This window comes from Camellia sinensis, chromosome 13 (genome assembly GCF_055761805.1).
Source record: "Camellia sinensis isolate YWXY chromosome 13, ASM5576180v1, whole genome shotgun sequence".
NCBI classification, from domain to species: Eukaryota; Viridiplantae; Streptophyta; class Magnoliopsida; order Ericales; family Theaceae; genus Camellia; species Camellia sinensis.
The window spans coordinates 135,833,496-135,854,267 of record NC_138973.1 but is presented as its reverse complement, the minus strand read 5'-3'; the positions used below and the strand labels follow the sequence as shown (position 1 = coordinate 135,854,267).

At 29.9% G+C, this 20,772-nt stretch overlaps 1 protein-coding gene and 1 pseudogene across 2 annotated transcripts in view; one reads left to right on the top strand and one right to left on the bottom strand.

Annotated features, from left to right (window-relative positions):
- PAP26 (purple acid phosphatase 26) overlaps positions 1-11,688 on the top strand; it is a 52,287-nt gene extending 40,599 nt beyond the window's left edge. Inside the window, exons 7-10 of the mRNA XM_028205938.2 lie at positions 6,430-6,650; positions 9,152-9,273; positions 9,741-9,902; positions 11,438-11,688. Coding sequence (XP_028061739.2) covers positions 6,430-6,650; positions 9,152-9,273; positions 9,741-9,902; positions 11,438-11,534 — 602 coding nt within the window. The 3' untranslated portion in view covers positions 11,535-11,688. The remainder of the gene's footprint in view (positions 1-6,429; positions 6,651-9,151; positions 9,274-9,740; positions 9,903-11,437) is intronic.
- Positions 11,689-18,310: 6,622 nt separating this feature from the next.
- The window catches only part of LOC114265176 (synaptotagmin-5-like), a 122,786-nt pseudogene continuing 120,324 nt past the window's right edge, over positions 18,311-20,772 (bottom strand). The window contains exon 13 of the transcript XR_014349608.1: positions 18,311-19,003. The product of XR_014349608.1 is annotated as a synaptotagmin-5-like (transcript). The remainder of the gene's footprint in view (positions 19,004-20,772) is intronic.

The following is a 20,772-nucleotide window of genomic DNA, read 5'->3' as shown; positions in this document are numbered from 1 at the left end:
ATTTGAGGATGATTGGATAGAGTTTTGAGGTTGAAAAGTGCACTTTTAGAGGGCTGTAAACAGTAAATTGAAACAAAAAAGAAAAAAGAAAGAAGAGAAGAAGATAAATCTAGGAATCACTCCTAGAATCCCTTAGGCATCACACCTAGGGTTTGATTGCATCACACAATCCATAAAGAATCTTCCAAACTCAGATTTTTATAAAATATCAACTCTATTGAATTAAAAGTATTACATGACTTTATATAGATTTTAGAGGCTTCCTAAACCAACTAGACCAAAAAAAGGAAACTATTATAAAATCTTAGACTTCGAAAATTAATTTAAGGCCAAATAAGAAACATAAATAAAACTCAATTAAATAATTTGACCCCCAAGATGACCCACGGTCAACCCCTACAACCCATGACAACAATAATGAAAATTACCAAATATCCTTGGCTTAAAAATTCTAGAAAACATAAAAATAACCATAAAATAAGACTCTAATAATACTAGAAACATTATTATATAAAATTCCTATCAAGATCTCTTTGAAATCGTGCAAGTGTCCAAATATCGTCCCTTCTTTGGATTTAACCTTCCTTCAGCTTCTTATATTCTGCATCATTCTCCCTTGGTTGGAAAAATCTCGATCTCGAGTTTTGAAGTATTAGAGTATAATCCACAAGCTTTGAAATTGTATCCATGGCTTCACACTAAAATCTTCAAGTTGATGTCACTTTTTTTCATTGGAAATAGCAACAAAAATAATGAGAGATTGATCTCTTCAATCTTGCCACTAAATTTTTCTAGAATAACATAGTCAGTTGGCATAGAAAACACATCCTTGAATTGATCCAAATCTGTTTTTGTAAAGTTTTTTTTGATATTCCCAACAACCTCCTCAATCTCTTGCTTTTTAACCTCTTTTCCCAATACAAGGTCATCTTTTGATTCACTTTTGGACTCTTCACACATCATGATTGCAGCAAAGACATTGGAGACCTTGGATTGCAATGTCATGACCTGTAAAGGTATTATGTGTTGTAGACCAGCAATTGCTCTTTTTGATTCATTGCTCTCGAGAGCATAAGGAATGACAATTTCTTTTATTTCTTGGAGAGTCGAAAGGAGAGGAACCTAACTTTAGGAAACCTTGGTGGTGGAGAGAGGAGGTTCAAGCGATAGTAAAGACAAAAAAATAGTGCTTTAAAAAGTGGCAGAATGATAGAATTGAGGAAAGCCTTAAGAGTTACAGATTGGCTAATAAAGAGATAAAAAAAGTAGTGAGGAAGATTAAGTTGAAAGCCTGTGATGACCTATACACTAGACTAGATAGTAATGAGGGAGAGAAGAAGATATACAAACTTGCTAAGATAAGAGAAAGGAGAACAAGAGATTGTAATCAGGTTAAGTGCATCAAGAGTAAGGACTCGAAGGTGTTGGTGGAGGATGAAGAGATTAAGGATAGGTGGAAGAACTATTTTGAAAAGTTGTTAAATGAGGAACACGGAGGTAGGTCAAAAGGGAAGAAGTAGACAGTAATAAAGAAAACCAGGACTATAGGATCTATTGTAGGATTATAAACTTTGAAGTGGAGATTGCACTTAAGAAGAAGAAATTGAATAAGGCTTTAGGACCCAATGATATCCCTATTGAAGCTTGGAAATGTTTGGGTAAGAAGAGGGTTGCTTGGTTAACTAAGTTATTTAGTAAGATTTTGTTGACTAGGAAAATGCTAGTGAAGTATTTTAGTGTCAACCTATAAGAATAAAGAAAATGTCCAACACTACAATAACTATAGATGAATTAAGCTTATGTGTCATATGATGAAAGTGTGGGAGAGAGTGATTGAACGTTGATTGCGAGATATAACAGAGGTGTCAAAGAATCAATTTGGGTTTATGTCTGGTAGGTCAACAATGGAAGCGATCTATCTTTTAAGGAGAGTAATAGAAAGTATAGAGAAAAGAAAAAAGATATTCATATGGTTTTTTATCGATCTTGAGAAAGCATAGGATAGAGTGCTTCAAAATATAATCTGGTGGGTGTTAGAGAAGAAAGGGGTGACAAAAAAGGTTACATTGATGTGATTAGAGATATGTATGAAGGTGTGGTGATCATTATTAGATCGCCTGTTAGAGAGACAAGTGGATTTTCAATTACTATAGGGTTATCCCAAGGATCAACTTTAAGTTCTCATCTTTTTGCTTTAATTATAGATGTGTTTATGAGAAATATTCAGAATGATATGCCGCGGTGTATACTTTTTGCAGATGATATCATATTAGTGGATGAGACTAGAGGAGTTAACACTAAGTTTGAGACTTTGACAGAAGCACTTGAATCTGAAGGATTTAGGATAAGCAGAACTAAGACAGAATACATGGAGTGTAATTTTAGTAACAGTAACAGTAACAATAACAATGGAAGTAGAGAAGAAATGAAGATTAAGAACCGAGAACTATCTAAGAGTGAACAGTTTTGTTATTTAGAATCAATTATCACAATGGTTGGGGAGATTAGAGCAGATGTAATCTATAGAATTAAGGCGCGGTGGCGTAAGTGGCGGAGTGCGTCTAGAGTACTATGCGATAAACGAATATCCACTAGCGTAAAAGGAAAGTTATATGGAACGGCTATTAGACGAGCAATGTTGCATGGATCGGAATGTTGGGCAACTAAGAAACAACATGTAGATAAAATGAGTGTTACTGAGATGGATGATGGATGTGTGACAAGACTAGAAGAGATAGAGTTAGGAATGAGTATATTTGAGAATGGATAAGAGTAGTACCGATGGAAGATAAGTTGAGAGAGAATATATTAAGATAGTTTAGTCCTATATAACGGAGACCAACAGAGGCAGTAGTGAAGAGATGCGAGACAGTGACAGTAGATGGAAGCGTTAGGGGAAGAGGCAAACCTAAATTGACATGAGCTAGTGTAGTAAATAGAGATATGAACCTCTTTAATTTGACTAACAAAATGGCCTTGAATAGAGTCGAGTGAAGAAAAGGATTCATGCAACCGACCCCGTTTAATGAAACTTAAGATTTGGTTTAGTTTAATAAACATCCATTTGCTTTCTACTACTACAAGACTAGATAAATAATTCCTTGAATTTTCTTGTCTAATCAACCACATGCATATCACCCTGATCAAGAGCATATAGTTGATCAAGAAAATCATCTTGAAGATCCCTTAGGCGAATATTTTCTCTAAGAAGTGCTTTACCTACATCCCAAGGCAATCCACTTGTATTGGATCTCCTACAATATGAAAACATCATGGCGAAACCTTAAGCTTTGATATCAAACTGATGCAGGACAAGTAGGGACATCACTGGATTTTGAAAACTGAGGTTATTTGATGGCCTGAACATTGAGTCATTTAGGGTTTCAAGGGTTACATTGAAGGCTAATGGGTAGGGGAAGGGATTAGGGTTGATTTGAGGGTGATTGGATGGAGTTTTGAGGTTGAAAAGTGCACTTTTAGAGGGCTGTGAATAGTAATCCGAGAATAGTAAATTGAAACAAAAAAGAAAAAAGAAAGAAGAGAACAAAATGAATCTAGGAATCACTCATAGAATCCCTTAGGCATCACACATAGGGTTTGATTGCATCACACAATCCATAAAGAATCTTCCAAACCCTCAAATTTTTATAAAATATCAACTCTATTGAATTATATAAACTTTAGAGACTTCCTAAACCAATTAGAACCGAAAAAGGAAACTATTATAAAATCTTATGCTGTGTTTGGTTTGCTTTTGGAATCATGATTCGAAAAGCAAAATTTTCAAATCACTTTTTAAAATTCATAACCAAACACACAACTCAAAATTACTCAAAACTCAATTCAAAAATTAATTTCATAACTCATAACCAAACACACAATTCAAAACTCAATTCAAAACTTTTTTCAAAACTCAAAACCAAACTCTTTTCAAAACTCTATTTTAAAAGAAAAAATTCAAAAAAATATTTTTTTATTTTGTTATTTAAAAATATTTTTAGAATCATGATTTGAGTATGAAGTCGTGTTGAGTTATGAGTTTTGAATTGAGTTTTAAAAAGAGAATTTGTTTGGTTATGAGTTTTGAGTTGTATTTTGAAATTTTTTAGATTTATTTATTTTTTTTAAATAGTTAAAATTTTTCTTAATTTTATTTTCTTACGGTAAATATTTTATATTTTAAATATTTATTTATTTATTTTAATGTGCACTATATTTCATACATTTATGTGCTATATTTTTTAATATTAAAAAATTTTTAAAAAATTATTTTTTTTATTTTAAATATGTTTTTTATTTTTTATTTTAAATATTTTATTTTATTTTATAAATATTTTAATTTTTTTGTTATGTGTTGGTTATGGTTTGAGTGTATAGTTTTGAAAGTAGTATGGAGTTTTGAGTTATGTGTTTGGTTATGAGTTTCGAAAATAATTTTTGAATTGAGTTTTAAGTTATGTGTTTGGTTACGATTTGAGTGTGAAGTTGTGTTTTGAGTTTAAAATATTAAAATTAAAAATTAAAATATTTACAAAATAAAATAAAATGTTTAAAATAAAAAAATATTTTAAAAAAAATTATATATTTAAAATAAAAAAATAAAATTTTCTTAAACATTTTTTAATATTTAAAAAAAATAAATCCAAAAATTCAAAATACAACTCAAAATTCTATAACTTTTTTCAAAACTCATAACCAAACAAATTTTCTCTTTTCAAAACACAACTCACAATTCCTCACTCATATCACAATTCCAAAACGAGAATCACAATTTCAAAATTAAACCAAACGCAACCTTAGACTTCCAAAATTAATTTAAGATTAAATAAGAAATATAAGTAAAACTTAATTAAATAACTTCACCCCCAAGATGGCCCATGGGCAACCCTTACAACCCATGACAACGATAATAAAAAATTACCAAAGTACCCTTGGCCTAAAAATTCTAGAAAACATAAAAATAATCATAAAATAAGACTCTAATAATACTAGAAGCATTATTATATAAAATTCCCAATTCACTAGAATATCTCCACACAGAGAAATAAAACTATATTAACATCTAATATTAGGTTCAGAGAGTCCATCTCCCGAATCCCAACTCAGCTCGAGAATCGATGCACACAAACCGAGACGATCGATTGTGCAAAAAAGTTAATCGACGAAGGTCTAAACTGAAGTACCAGGACACCACTAGGGACTATATTATGGGTTATTTACACAAAGACCCCCTAAACTATTGAGAAGTATCACTTTGATCCCCTAAAGTATAAAAACGTACAAATTGACCCCCCTAAACTATTGAGACATTGCTCCCTAAACTATAAAAGCGTACAAATAGAACCACTAAACTATAGAAGGCTACAAATTGACACGCCAATAGTTTAGAGGGGTCCATTTGTTCACTTCTATAGTTTAAGGGACAAAGTGATAGTTCTCAATAGTTTATTGGGTCAATTGTATGCTTTTATAGTTTAGGAGATCAAAGTGATACTTCTTAAAAGTTTAGGGGATCTTCGTGTAAATAACTCTTATATTAATTATTCTAAGTTATCTAGGTTTCTAATACAATAATTAAAGTTCAAATGTACCTGGTCATTACAGGAGAACTCATTTATAGTATCTTTGATTACTTTAGAAGACTGTTTATCAGCCTTGGATAAAATGAAGAGATTATCAGCAAAAGCCAAATGAGATATGTTCAATTCAGAGCATTTAGGATGAAAACTGAAAACTCCTTGATCAGTTTGCCAATTAAATAGAGCCGAAAAACCTTCCATTATCAACAGGAATAGGTAAGAGGAGATAGGGTCCCCTTGTCTGAAACCCCTCTTCCCCGAGAAATAGCCTTCCTAAGCTCCATTTATAACGACTGAATACCTAGCAGTAGATATACGTAATCCAACTGATAAACTGAGCAGGGAACTCACAAACCTCCATAAACATCAAAAGGAAGTCCCAGTCAACAGGATCGTATGTTTTCATGAGATCAATCTTTATAGCACACCCGGGGAATAAATCTTCCCTATGATAGTATCTCACAGGCTCCTGCATCAACAGAATATTATCTGCGATGCTCCTCCCTTTGATGAAAGCAGATTTCAACAATTAAAGGGAGAACAGGTTGAATCCTCTCAGCCAAAACTTTAGAAATGGTCTTATAAAGCACATTACAGCAAGCTATTGGCCTATAAGCCCTCGTGCTTGTTGGATTATTAGTCGGGGACAGACTCAAAGAAGTTGCATTCCATTCTTTTGGCAATGCATGAATTTTATTTTTGATCTTTTTGACATGTCAACTTTTCTCTTTCGAAATCTAATATTGAGGCTTTAATTTGCAAAAGTAATTGATTCATGTTCTCTCTTAGAATAGCAAAGAATGTTCTTGCTTCTGTATTTCTTAATTTTGGCTTAGGTCCCTTTCGACAGTGAAATATACTCCTCAATGGATGTGGCTCAGGGATGAATTTGAAAGGGTTGACAGGAAGAAGACACCTTGGCTTATTGTAATTATGCATGTCCCAATCTACAATAGCAATGAAGGCCACTTCATGGAGGGTGAAAGCATGAGGGCTGTCTTCGAGAGTTGGTTTGTCCATTACAAAGTTGATGTAGTCTTTGCTGGCCATGTCCATGCTTATGAAAGATCAGTATGTTTCTAATTAATCTGTCTTCTTTTTCTTCTTTCCTTCTGAGACCAAAAATAAGAAAAATTATAATATTAGAAGATTGAAAGCTAAATTTAATTCATTATTGAAATATTGCTGTAGATTAAAAATTCGTGGTCTGTCTGTCTGGGCATGTCCTCTGTAGCCTCCACTGTCATCTAATCAGCTCCCTCAGTAACCTTTAAATTGCTTCCATACCTCAATAGCAATCATGTCCTTAGCCAATTAACACGGTTTTGATTATTTTAATTAGCAAAATGAAAGTTCCTTTTGTTTAGTTTTCAAAATCTGAATTTGAAGAAAATGAGTTTTGACTTTTACCTTTACTCGTAACTTTTTTCTGTTCATATTTGAGGACATGGCTACTGCCCAAATAAAGTAGTTGATATCTGGTTGGGTTCTGAACCTGAATGTCTGGGTCTAAATCTCTGTTGCATTGCAAAATAAACATATAATAAAAGGCATGATTTGACTCTTGTGATTCTAAAGGAAGCTTCTTTACATAGAAATGCAAGTTACACATTTTACACGTGGAAAAGACTGTCTTTTGCATTACATAGTGCTGCAGACAGTACATAGATAGTTTTTTGTCTCTTATTATTCCTGAGTATGGCTATATTCTATAGAAGACAATGTTGACCATTATTTGCATTTCATTCAAGATTATGCTGGATTTTATTTTGCAAACTGAATTATTTTCAGGCTGCCTTTTCATGATCTATAATTAATATGGACTGTAAATTTAAGGTAATGAATAGGGTACAACATGACTGCTCTTTCAGTGCAAATCTTTTATTTTGCAGTTTTTTTTCTGTTTTTTAGTTGGTGATACTTAAATCTTTGCTTTTAAATATATTACACTTCAAAAACTTGGATGTGTGCATCTTGCAGTTAAATTAGTGCTTCACACATGCATGAATAGAATGTGAGTTTTGATCCTCTCAAAGATCTTATGATCCCAAGAATGAATTTTTTTTTTTGGAAAATGTTATATACAATGGACTTATCCACACACACACACACACACACACACAAAAAAAAAAAAAAAGAAAAAAAAAAGAAGAAAAATAAAAAGAAACAAAAAAACCATGGTTGAAGCAAGGATAAGATGAAGCAATGCTGAATGAAATTGTTTGTGCTAATGCATTCCCTTGTTCAATAATACGACAATTTGCGTATATGTTAGGAAGGACAGAAGTTCGAGCCTGTTGATGAAGATTTGTTAGATGAACACCACCGGCTACAAGCCTTAAAACTCATAAACACCTATAAAACCCTTTACGTAAATGGTGCACAGATCAATGGCCCTGACATTTAACATTTTTTAGTTGAGGTTGCAAAATTACGAAAAACTTGTGCTATTCTTTGATAACAGAAAAATGGAAATTCAGTACTAGAGATGCTATAAATTCATTAATATGGTACAATAGTTAATAGTATTTATTTTTAGACAACTAATTTCATATAGTAATATATTTGTTCAAAATATAAAGAGCTTGAGTGAATCAAACCTTTGTCCTACTTTTATAATTCTGTTATTAAGAATCTGTATTTATCTTTGTTGTCTTCCTGGGGCTGTACATTTCTGGATGTTGTCTGATAAGAAACTGCTTTCAATCTAATGACTTCAAATGCTATTCTTAATTTCAAAGTCAAATGGCTTGCCTTTTTTGCCTAATGTACTTCTATTTGGCAACAATAAGAGCTGGATGATGGGGATTTCATTTTCCCATCTGCATCAGGAAAGAATATTTTTGTATGTTTTTGATACTTGGATTTTGGACCTTTTTGTCTGAAGTTTAAACTGTCAACTAGTTTAGGATGCAACTGCGACTCAGTCTCAGAATTTCAATATTTTGGGTGAAATTTCAAGAAACAAATGCATTAGTGGCTCATTTAAGAATGGAAAAAATGTCTGAGCAAAAACAAAAAGAGAATTTGAAGCATGCCACATGATAGTCCGGTTATGTTGACACTAGATTTCTGTGCATTCTTCCATTTACATATTTAAGTATGACTGCTCCATTCATGTAGTATGTCTACTCATTTGTTGAAGGTGAGGTCTATAAGGCTATGTTGAATTAGAAAGAAACTATAAGGCTCTGTTTAATTAGAAAGAAAGAAGTAGTGGAAAGTGAAAGTAGTAGAAATTGAAGTGTGAGAAAAGGAATGAAATGGAAAATATATTTTCTTGCAAGCGTTTGATTAGGATAAAAAATTTTGCAAGAAAAAGATAGTGAAAATTTTGCATGGATAAATTTAACTTTTCTTGTGTTTTTCTGTGTTTTTTTTGCAAGAAATTAAAAACGTAGTTACCATCCTAATATAGGTTGTGCATGAAAACTAACTTTGTTGTAGTTTCCTCCACTTTCATGCTAAACAAACCCAGGAAAAAAATCAATTTTTTTTTCTTTTTCCTCGCTTTCCACCACTTTCATCCTGATCAAACGAAGCCTAAAGAAAATCTTCTTTCTTACTTCCAGTACCGCATTTCCAACATCCACTACAATGTATCAAATGGTGATCGTTATCCTGTAGCTGACAATTCAGCTCCTGTTTACATTACTGTTGGAGATGGAGGAAATCAAGAAGGCCTTGCTGGGAGGTAAGTTTAGTTGCATCATGTAAAAGATTTCTCTTGCCCTTGTTGTGATGGTAAGATGATAAACCAAGTTTCACCAATTTGTTGGCAAGCGACAATTAACTCTCTCCTGTTTCTATTAGATAACTTGATATATATTGTTGGGCCCATTTCCTAATAGCTTAGACTTTTGGAAAAATTGGTAACGTAACATGGTATCAGAGCTTTGGTTGAGAGAGGTCTTGGGTTCAAGTTTCTCCATTAGCATTTGTTATTCTGTCCCGTTTGGTTTCTCCCTCTTTGTTTGGCTGTTTGCTCCTTTGTTTGCCTCTCCACGTGCAAGACGGGGTTGCACGTGAAGGAGGGTGTTAGATAGCTTGATATACATTGTTAGTCCCATTTGCTAATAGCTTAGGCTTTTGGGAAAATTGATAACTTAACAGTTTCACTGCATGACAAACGTTCCATATTTGTTTGCATTGGTTTTGTAGGTTTAGAGATCCCCAACCCGATTATTCTGCATTCCGAGAAGCCAGTTATGGACATTCCACATTAGAGATAAAGAATAGAGCGCGTGCGGTCTACCACTGGAATCGCAATGATGATGGAAAAAGAGTGCCAACTGACTCTTTCACACTACACAATCAGTACTGGTGAGTACACTTTACTGTCTTGCTATTTGTTATAATGGAAATAGCGAATATATTTTCCTGGAAGCATCTACTAAGAGGTTATTCTAATTTGGAAGTATATTGATGTGAAGAAGTCTCTTACTGGTTTCTTCCATTTGGAATTAATATCATTTTGATGGAAAGTACTATGAATCTGACTGTACAATCGACCATCTAATAATTAATAATCATGGGAGGTTAAAAAATTATTGTTTAATAGAATAATAATATGTTCTTATAATTTTCTTGACCTTAAAAGTTTGTTTACAAAATTATAATTTTCCACATGAAAAATAGGACATAAGCATATATTTTAAGGGTGATGAAATTTTCACAAAAAATGTGTTTATATCTAAAGTGAATCATGCAAGGTTACTAATCCTTTCTTTATTTTGATAAATTAAAGTTACTAGTTTTGTATAAATAATTTTCATTTTTTTTATATGTTCTAATAGTCAATATTCTAAGAGAAATTTCTAAAAATTTCACTATTTTATTTAATAGATTATTCTTAATTATTGAGTATGAAATTAAGGTAGGTTTCTCGAAAAGCTATTTATTTTTTTGTAGAGATTATTAGGTTAATAAAGTGTTGTTCACTTTATATTTGATCTCATCACAGAGTACTGTCCCATAACTTAATGAATCTCAAGAAGTTACGCTATTGTAGTAGCTAGATATATGCCTACACAGAAAACTAAGGTAAAAATGTTCTCTGACTCGAAATTTTTTTTTTTTAATTTTTTTTTTTTGTGTATATAGAAAAATAATTAACAAATAAAAAATTTATATAGAAATAACATTTAGAATGATTTCTTAATGGCTTTTTTCAAATTACGAAAATAATGGTGGTTGTTTTAATTGAAAATGAAGAAACTATAACAAATCACATTATTATATATGAAAAATTTGTAAAAATAATTCAATGCAATAGTGATACCAAATTATCATTTACATGTAAACATAGTTAAATCTTCTTACAAAAATGTGAAATTATTGAATTGTTAATTATATTTGACAAGTGGGATTAACTGTTCATGTGTTACTTTGCTACCCCGATTAATGATACCATATATTGATGATGACGTGATGTCACTATTATTTATATATTATTATATAATCTATCATAAGGCATACAAGACTTTTTGCATTGCTTAAAAAACACTGGGCAAGTAATATCATATTTCCAATTATGATATTTCATAAGGTTAATTGTCAAAAAAAAATTTAAAACTTTTTATATTAAATATTTAAGATTTTGTGCTTAATATTAATTTAAAAAATTATAATCTTTTGTTATTGATTATGAGAAAAAAAATTTGAAGTTGTAATTAATAAGTCCCTTCTAAACAAATTTTCTGGCTCCGCCACTGGAGGAAAGCGTAGAATCTTGCGAGGCAGCACCTTTTAGATTAGCAGAATGGAGAAGAACTTGTAAATGATATTTTTGTCATGCACAGATGTTTTGTTGAACTTTAATGATTAAGTTCTTCACTGTGCGAGTTGTGGTCATGCAGGGGAAGGACCAAGCGTAGGAGAAAGCTTGAGAAGAATCATCTCCGCACTGTCATTGAACAAGTACCTCTTGCAGATGGATCCAGAAAGCGTCTCTGATATACACAATTGCAGCGAGGAGGAAATAGCTCTGTGAATGTATGCAATACTTATTTTCCATTTTGAGCCATAACTCTTTTATTTGTTATGAATATTTTTAGAGACATGTGACCTCTATGCTATCACTTGCCCTAATAAAAATGCTATTTGTTCATGATCTTCTAATTATATAACTCAAGTTTACTAGCTTTGTATTCAAGTTGACAGTGTTGTTCTCCATGGATGGGAAGCCAGTTAGCTTGCCGTGGCCATCTAGTTGATTACAGTGACTAGAAAGCGAATACGCACATAGCATCCGGACCATAATTTTGCTAGTTGGAGAACAATACCATTAGGAAACCCAAAAAAGTTGATTTCTTGTAGACCACCTCAAATTGGGGCTTTTTCCAAATTAAGGTAAAATAGCCACTTATTTCCTACCCTAGGTCTAGTTTGGACGGAAATCTCAAACTAGGCTAAAACGTGGTTAGAAATCACGCTTTCACCGTTTTTGTAGCCCAACTGCAAAAAATTTGTAAAATCTTAAAAGTGTGGTTACAAATCACGTTTTTAAGGAAATTCGATTTATACAGAAAGCGCTGCTTCTAACTACACTTTTAAATAAATTTTTTTTTTCAAAAAACGTGGTTCACAAACATGCTTTTACATAAAATTGTTTTGTAATCAAAATATAAGACAAGCTGGGAGGTAGTTCAAATGGTAATACACTCCTTTCCATAGGAGAGAGGGTTCAATCCCCCACATTTTCAAACTCTTGTTTTTTTCAAATTCAATTCAATTCAATTCAATTCACACCCCCCTTTCCCTTCCACTTACTCTATACTTTATATATTTATTATGTAATTTTTTTTTTGTCAAAAAAAAGTAAAACATTTGTTTGGTTAACTAATATTTATAATAAAAATTATATATTTAAATATATATTTACAGAATATATATATTTAAAAAATAAATAAATAAAATATTTTAAAAATATAATTTTTTTTATTTTAAATATTTTATTTTATTTTGTAAATATTTTAATTTTTTTAATTTTAATATTTTAAATTCAAAACACATTTTCACACTCTTATCATAACCAAACACATAACTCAAAACTTAAAAAATTATTTTCAAACCTCATAACCAAACACAAAATTCAAAATTTCACATTACTTTTAAAACTCTACACACAAATCGTAACCAAAACACATAACAAAAAAATTAAAATATTTAAAAATATATTTATAAAATAAAATAAAATATTTATAATAAAAATTATATATTTAAAATAAAAAAATAAATTTTTTTAATATTTAAAATATTAAAAAAATACAACACAAAAATATTTATTTATTTATTTTAATGTGCATTATATTTCATACATTTATGTGTTATATTTTTTTTAATATTTTAAATATTAAAAAAATTTAAAAAAATTATTTTTATTTTAAATATAATTTTTATTATACATATTAGTTAACCAAACAAATGTTTTACTTTTTTTTGACAAAAAAAAAAAAATTACACAATAAAAAAAAAGAGTTTGGAGATGTGGGGGATTGAACCGCGTATCTCTCTTATGAAAAAAAGTGCATTACCATTTGAGCTACTTTCTTGGTTGTCTTATATTTTGATTATAAAACAATTTTATATAAAAGCGCGTTTTTTAATCACGTTTTTTTTTAAAAAAAAATTATTTCGTAAAAGTGTGATTGTGAACCACGTTTTCTGGAAAAAAAAAAAATTATTTAAAAGTGTGGTTAGAAAGAACGCTTTCTGTATGAATCAAATTTCCTTAAAAAAGTAGTTTGTAACCACGTTTTCTTAATTAAAAGCGTGATATGTAATCACGCTTTTACAATTTTACAAATTTTTTGCGGTTGGGCTACAAAAACAGTGAAAGCGTGGTTTCTAAGCACGTTTTAGCTTAGTTTGAGAATTCCGTCCAAACTAAATCTAATTTGAGAAATAAATTATTATTTTGCCTTAATTTGGGAAAAGGCCCCTCAAATTGCCGTCAGATTTCTAAAAGAGATAGCCTTCCTTCTATGAGGATTTCTCAGTGAGTACTGGCTTAAACCCTAGATAGTTCGTCCAATGGTAACGATGAATATGTAGATAATTTCATTTCTGATGTGGTTGGTCAAAGTTCCGGTCAGCACAAGTTTTGTGAATTCATTGAGATAGCATGGTTATTTTGATGTTTGTTGTGATTTCTATCTAATTTCTTAACACTAGGCATGTTTGTTTGGATGAACTGAATAAGAGAATTGTAATTTTTGTACTATTCGGCTGGATATGATGTAAATTCAATTACAGTATACATTTTGCTCAAAATTTATTATTGTACCAAAAAAAAAAGTACATATAAATAATTAGTTTTTTTATTTTTTAATTATTTTTTTTACCAAATTTAATTTTAATTATTTAAAAAAATGAAAGCTTTTGAAAATGAAATCATACAAAGTGCTTGCTCCAACTATACACAAGCAGACAACTTGAAAAATAATGATTTACAGTATATCTTTGGTACAATTTTTTAAAGCCGAACTTAATTCCTAATAACCAATTGTTTTAGTTTACTTGAAATTATTTGAGTTCGGCTTTAAATGGACCTTAATTCCGAACTTAAAGCCGAACTTAAATGGACCTTGAAATTATTGAATCAATAGGTCCAAGTTTAAATATTTTTTAGCCAGAAAAGGACAACTATTTGTTCATAAGTTAATTTATTTGTCTATTTGGTCAAATATCACATATCTATTTAAAATCATTTATTTATACATTTGTCACCTATATGTTCAATTATTTGTTCAAATGTCTAATTATTTGTTTAAATGTGTACACATTATTTATTTGTCTAACTATTTGTTCAAATTCAACTATTTGTTTAAATGTGTACTTATCCATCTAGTCACCTAACCACCAACAATTATTGCCTCCCGTCCATTTTTTAACATGTCCTTATCAACAAAAAAGATTAAATCTTGAACTAAATAACATATTATTCCATAAGAATGGATTTTTCACCAATTAATATCAAATATTCTTATCCAAATTCAAAAAATATTATGAAAAGTATTTTTTTGAAGAGAGTCGGCATGTATTTTTTAATTACATATAGAGTTTTACACAAATTAAAACCTAATTTAAATTATACTAACTTTACCTATTTTATATGGACATTGACAAATATTTCTTTTGCATATATTTTTCATTGCAAATTGAGATAATCTACAAACCTAATATCAATTTTGTGTTTCACGTTTTTTTTCTTAATTCTTTCAAGGGTACTAGGATTTTTTTTTAATGCTAAATTATTTTCTTTTCCTTCTTATTTTTCCATGCATTATTTTATACCCAATATCAATTATATATTATGGATTTGTAGTCTAAATTTTATAGTGATTTTTTATATGAAATTATACTTCATTTCCTACATTATTTTATATAATCACAACTTACATGAGAGAAAACCTATATAACAATAATACTCTTGAAGAACCTTTATAATTTGAATTACTGCTTGAGTTATTTTTTCAATTGTTGAACAGTAAGTTCTTTTATATTTTGACATTATATTACAAATAATTAATCACTTCACACACTGAGATGTATTTATCGTTTAAATGTTTTCATTATTTTTTCTTTTTGGATTTAGGTGTTATGTGATTCTTTCTTAGTTAGTCGTTATTAAGTTTTTTTTTTATATAGTTGATATTTTAATTAAATTAAGAGTATTTATTTTATAATCTTATAATTTAATATATGTATATATATATATATATATATATCATATAAAATCATCATATGATAATCCAACTAAAAAATATTTATATTTAATTTTTTCAATAAATTTTATGTTATTTCTATTTCTACATATTTTTATTCCAAATGAATAAAAAAAAAATTAAATAATTGGAATTACTTTTAATTTTATGTTACTAATTCTTCTAATTTAACTATTATTTTTAATATCAAAATGAGTATTTATTTTATTATTTTATAATTTAATATATATCATACAAGAATTATTATATGATAATTACACTTTTATAATACAATAGACTAAAATTATTACACAAATAATTCAACTAAAATTAATATATATATATATATATATATATATATAAGTATTCAAGTAACAATTTTATAGAATGATAGTGCCAATATTATCAAAATAAATAATTAAAATCACACTTTAATTTTAATTTTAAATGAAAATGAAAATTATTCTTTTATAACACATTATACCATCAAATATTTTAAAAAAAAAAAAAAAATAGCACATACATTGCACGGGTCAACTGCTAGCATATATATGAAAGTAGTGTTTTTTCCTTTTTTAAGTGGCACATTCTAAGAACTTACTTTTTTCTAAAAAAATCACATCAGCATATATTTTTTTTATTTACGGATAGAGTTCTACACAAACTTAAACCCAATTTAAATTATACTAATTTTACCTATTTTATATGGACTCTATTTGACAAATACTTTTTTTCATATATTTTTCATCGTAAATTGAGATAATTCACAAATCTAATACCAATGCTAAATTGTCTCCCCCCCCCCTTTTTTCCTGTATATTATTTTACAACCAATACCAATTCTATATTATAAATTTATCGTTTGAATTTTATAGTGATTCTTTCAAGGATATTACGATTTTTTTATGCTATAGTGTCTCATTTTTTCCCCCTATATATTATTCTATAACCAATACCAATTATATATTATAAATTTGTCGTTTAAATTTTATAATGATTCTATATATGAAATTATACCTTATTTCTTATATTATTTTATATAATCACAACTCATAGGAAGAAAAATTTACACAACAATAATACTCTTGAAAAAGCCTCTAAAGTTTGGATTTAATACTTGAGTTACTTTTTCAATTGTTGAACAGTAAGTTCTTTTATGTTTTGACATCATATTACAAACGATAGATTGCTTCACACACAGAGATATATCTATTGTTTGGATATTTTTATTATTTTTTCCTTTTGGGTTTAGAAACTATTATGTGATTCTTTCTTGGTTAGTCGTTTTTAAATTTCTTTTATATAGTTGATATTTTAATTTAATTAAAATTATTTATATTACAATCTTATAATTTAATATATATCATATAAAATTATTATACGATAATTCAACTACAATATATTTATGTTTAATTTTTTCAATAAATTTTATATAGTTTCTATTTTTACATATTTTTATTTTCTAAATGAATATAAAAGAAAATTAAATAGTTAGAATTACTTTTAATTTTATATTATTAATTCTTCTTCTAATTTAATTATTATTTTTAATATCAAAATGAGTATTTATTTTACTATTTTATAATTTAAATATATATCATACAAAATTATTATATGATAATTACATATAATATGATAGAACTAAAATTATCAAAATATATAAATAATTTAACTAAAATTAATAAATATAAGTATTAAAGTAACAGACGATAGCGCTAATATTATCAAAATAAATAATTAAAATCATATATTAATTTTAATTTTAAATTAAGATTAAATTATTCTTTTATAACACATATTATACTATTAAATATATATTTTTTTTAAAAATAGCACGTGCCATTGCACGGGTCACAGTGGAACTACGAGAGGATCCAAAGCTAGTGCATTTCGCAAAGGATATTTTGAACAATAATTTTCAAAACAAAGTAGAAAGGAAGCCTGATCATTAGAAGTACAACACGCCACAACCATCTCTTTTATTATGAAAAATGAGTGGGAGTACTAATTAGTAATATCACTAATGATGTGGCACTGGATGGGCTGCCACAATGTTTTTGTGCCTTGTTTTTTTTTTTTTTGGTTAAAAAAACAGTGGATACCAACTCATTAGTAGTGCTTTAGAGCACCACTTTTAGTGATACTTTAGAGTACCACTTTTAATAAGATGTAGCATTGTTGCTTTTATTATAGGTTCTACGGACCGATGCTTGCTGCGCCATCTGGGAGAAAATAATCATAAATATGCTCGTCATTAGAAGGAAGAACATACCAATACTTGTTGCTTCATCAGGGGGGAAAAGAATCATATATTATGCTCCTCATTAAAAGAAAGAACTGCCATAAAAAGATTGAAAAATACTTGGTGGCCTGAATTTGTGTGGCCCGAATATGTCAAAACGGTATTGTTTTATATTCAAAACGACGTCGTTTTAAGACATTCGAGCAATGAAATTTGGACCTCCTAGCATTGTTGGAAAAAATTATCATATATGTAGCAAATTAAGCCTTCGTTTGACATAAGCTAAAATAGGATTTTTTGACTAAAATAGTCACAAAAAGATAAAATAGACTTTTTAGCTCAATAAGACAAAATGTCACATCTAAATTATAATAATTTTATTTTTTTTCTCACAAAAATAAAAAAAGTCAAAAAACCTATACCAAACGAGACTTTTTAGGCCCAAACTAATAGCCAAAAAGTCAAAAAAAACCAACCCATATCTCAAACCAACCCTTAAACAATTTCATAAAGTCGGTCATCTGGCTGTCATGCAACAGTTCCTCCAAACCTTATATCCTTGTATAGCTATTTTGTTTTCTTTTTTCTCATTTTTTTTTTGGAAAATCTAGATCAAAACTTTCTGCTACTTTACGTAGTTTCTCTGCACTACTAAAACACCTATTGTTTTTTATTTATTTATTTTTTTGGCAGAAATAAGAATTTCAATTAAAATGTAAAATAGTACATAGCAGTTCATACACAATACTAGCAATTAACTGAATATGGTTACCAGCAGACAAGGAAATCAAAAGAAAGCAAAATATTTCTGATTGCCTAACCATTATCAAAAGGAAAGTGCACATCTCCATAAGCCAAAATACGAGAAAATGCCGCAAAACGTGCCAATCTCCTAGCAGAATTAAGATAATTTGTACATGCTAAGGAAATTTTACAAGAGTGAAGATGAAACACCTATTGTTATGTGCAATAAGTGTCTCACTTTTACAACAATTTAAAATCTCATGGTCTTATTGATCAAATTTTGTCCATGAGTCTTCTGTGAAGCCATGAGTATATTTCACACACGCTAAGATGTTTGGTTTCATTTTCAAAATCTGTTTTTTGAATTTTTTTTAATAAAATAAAAAATAGTTTTGACAAAAATATACACCAAAATGATATTTTTGAATCTTAAAAAATTACTTTTGCTCCAAACAAAGAAAAAATATATATGAAAATAATGGGTTTTTAATTTTGTTTTTCACCAAACTAGTTAAAAATTTTTAAATTTTTTTTTGGGAAAACAGATTTTGATAATGAAATCAAACTAAAACAGTTCAGGACTGCTATGAATCGCGGTAAATTGGTTGAGGAGACCACTTGAGATACAGGTTTAGTTTTCCAGATTTAGCCTCCTCTACTTGGAAGCTGTCTTTGAATTCACCTTCCAGTATGACCCTTGTCAATGTCAAGATACATCGGCCCATATAGTCCTGCGCAATAAAGGAAGAAAATTTTACACAAAAAAGTTTTTGAAAACACAAGGAGCAAGTCACCGTTGACAACATATAAGCAATAGTCCTTGCTCTTAACATTGGGGTTATTGAAAGATTTTGTACTTTGAATTTCTCTCAAGTAGCAAGAATAGCAAAGTTTTAAGGGTGCTCAAATCTTTCAAGTCGAACAATTCCAGATGCAGAAAGGACAAACTAAAATGAAAACAGTTTTTGTGAATGCCAATTATATCAATCAGAAGTCAGGACGCAGGGCCCTTACCAAGGGCTGTTTTGGAAGCCTAAAACCTGGTCAACTGAAAATACTCGTTTAGTGTTTAGATTGTATCATGATTGGGGTAGGTACATATGTCCATCTCCACCTCACCATGATGTGGCAGCATTGCAAGGCAACACATTGACCAATGTCAAGTCTCTCCACATATACGGTTCTATGTACTAAGCGTGCTAAGACATCTCCGGGGACCTACCTCCAGGATCTCACTCATACTTGGAGGATCTTACCTCCAGGATCTCACCACCTATGTTACATAGACTTTTCAAAATAAATCAAATATCCCGACACTTGGACAAGGGTATGAGATGTGTCAAATACTTTTCAATGGACACTTCTTATATATGTGTCAGATACTTTTCAATGGACACTTCTTATATAATTGTATATAACATTATTATTATATATACACATTGTTGTATAATTATTATAAAGGTCTTTTTGACACTATAAGTTACATATATTACCATTTTATTTTACATACTTGATTGAGAATATAAAAATATCACATTTTTTTGTCGAGTCCGTGTACCCTTAAATTTATAGTTCGATGAATCCAACCTCTAAATACATACCTGCACCTGACACCCCGTAACCGAGTCTATGTAACATAGCTCGCCACCAAGATCTGACTCATCTCTAGGACCTCACTCTTCCACCAATCTCCCAAATGAGATCTGTCACACACAATCTGTGATCTCTAATGTCACTTGGCTCTTGAATAACCTAGGTTGGGAGCAAGGATTAATATCTCCACTCAAGATAATTGGAGGACTTGTGACTTGGAGGCTAGAGTTGAGAGATTATCAAGGTTCCTTCTCAAGTACACCTTGGCCAGTTTTAGGATGAGAGTGGTTCCGATCAAGAGACACGATGCCTGATATCTGCACTCACAAGAACACACCTGACATTATACACAAGGGATTGGCACAAGATAGCATCATGCGTGTGATACTGTCACAAGAACCCAAGAGATTCGTTGACCGCTTGATTATCCATTTGACTTCTCTTGAAACTGTCAGGGAGATTCCTCCATATTCCTCTATGTAAGGAGATCTCCCCTGGACAATCATCAAGCAATCAACCTATCTCTCCCACAGCTAACTCCTTCCTCAGGTCAAAATAACTATTCCATTGACTATTTCATATCACAAGACACCCTGAATTAATTACTTCCAATACTCTAGAGATAAAAACATGAATTGTTAGGATAACAATTTAGGAGATGAATACATTATCTAGAAAACTTATGAATGTATGTGCTTGAGAACCTAAGGAGTCTTGAAGAATTTGAACATCGAACCTTAATTAATGTAGGAAATTTAGTGAGTGGAAGAGAGGGAATTCTTTTTGTACTTAAGAATTGAATGCCTAGATGGTCTAGAAAACCTTAAGTGAGGAGTTTAATGATCTTAGTCTAATGCATAAAGCCTACCGAGTACTAAATTAGAAATTAAGCGGGGGATTAGTAAAA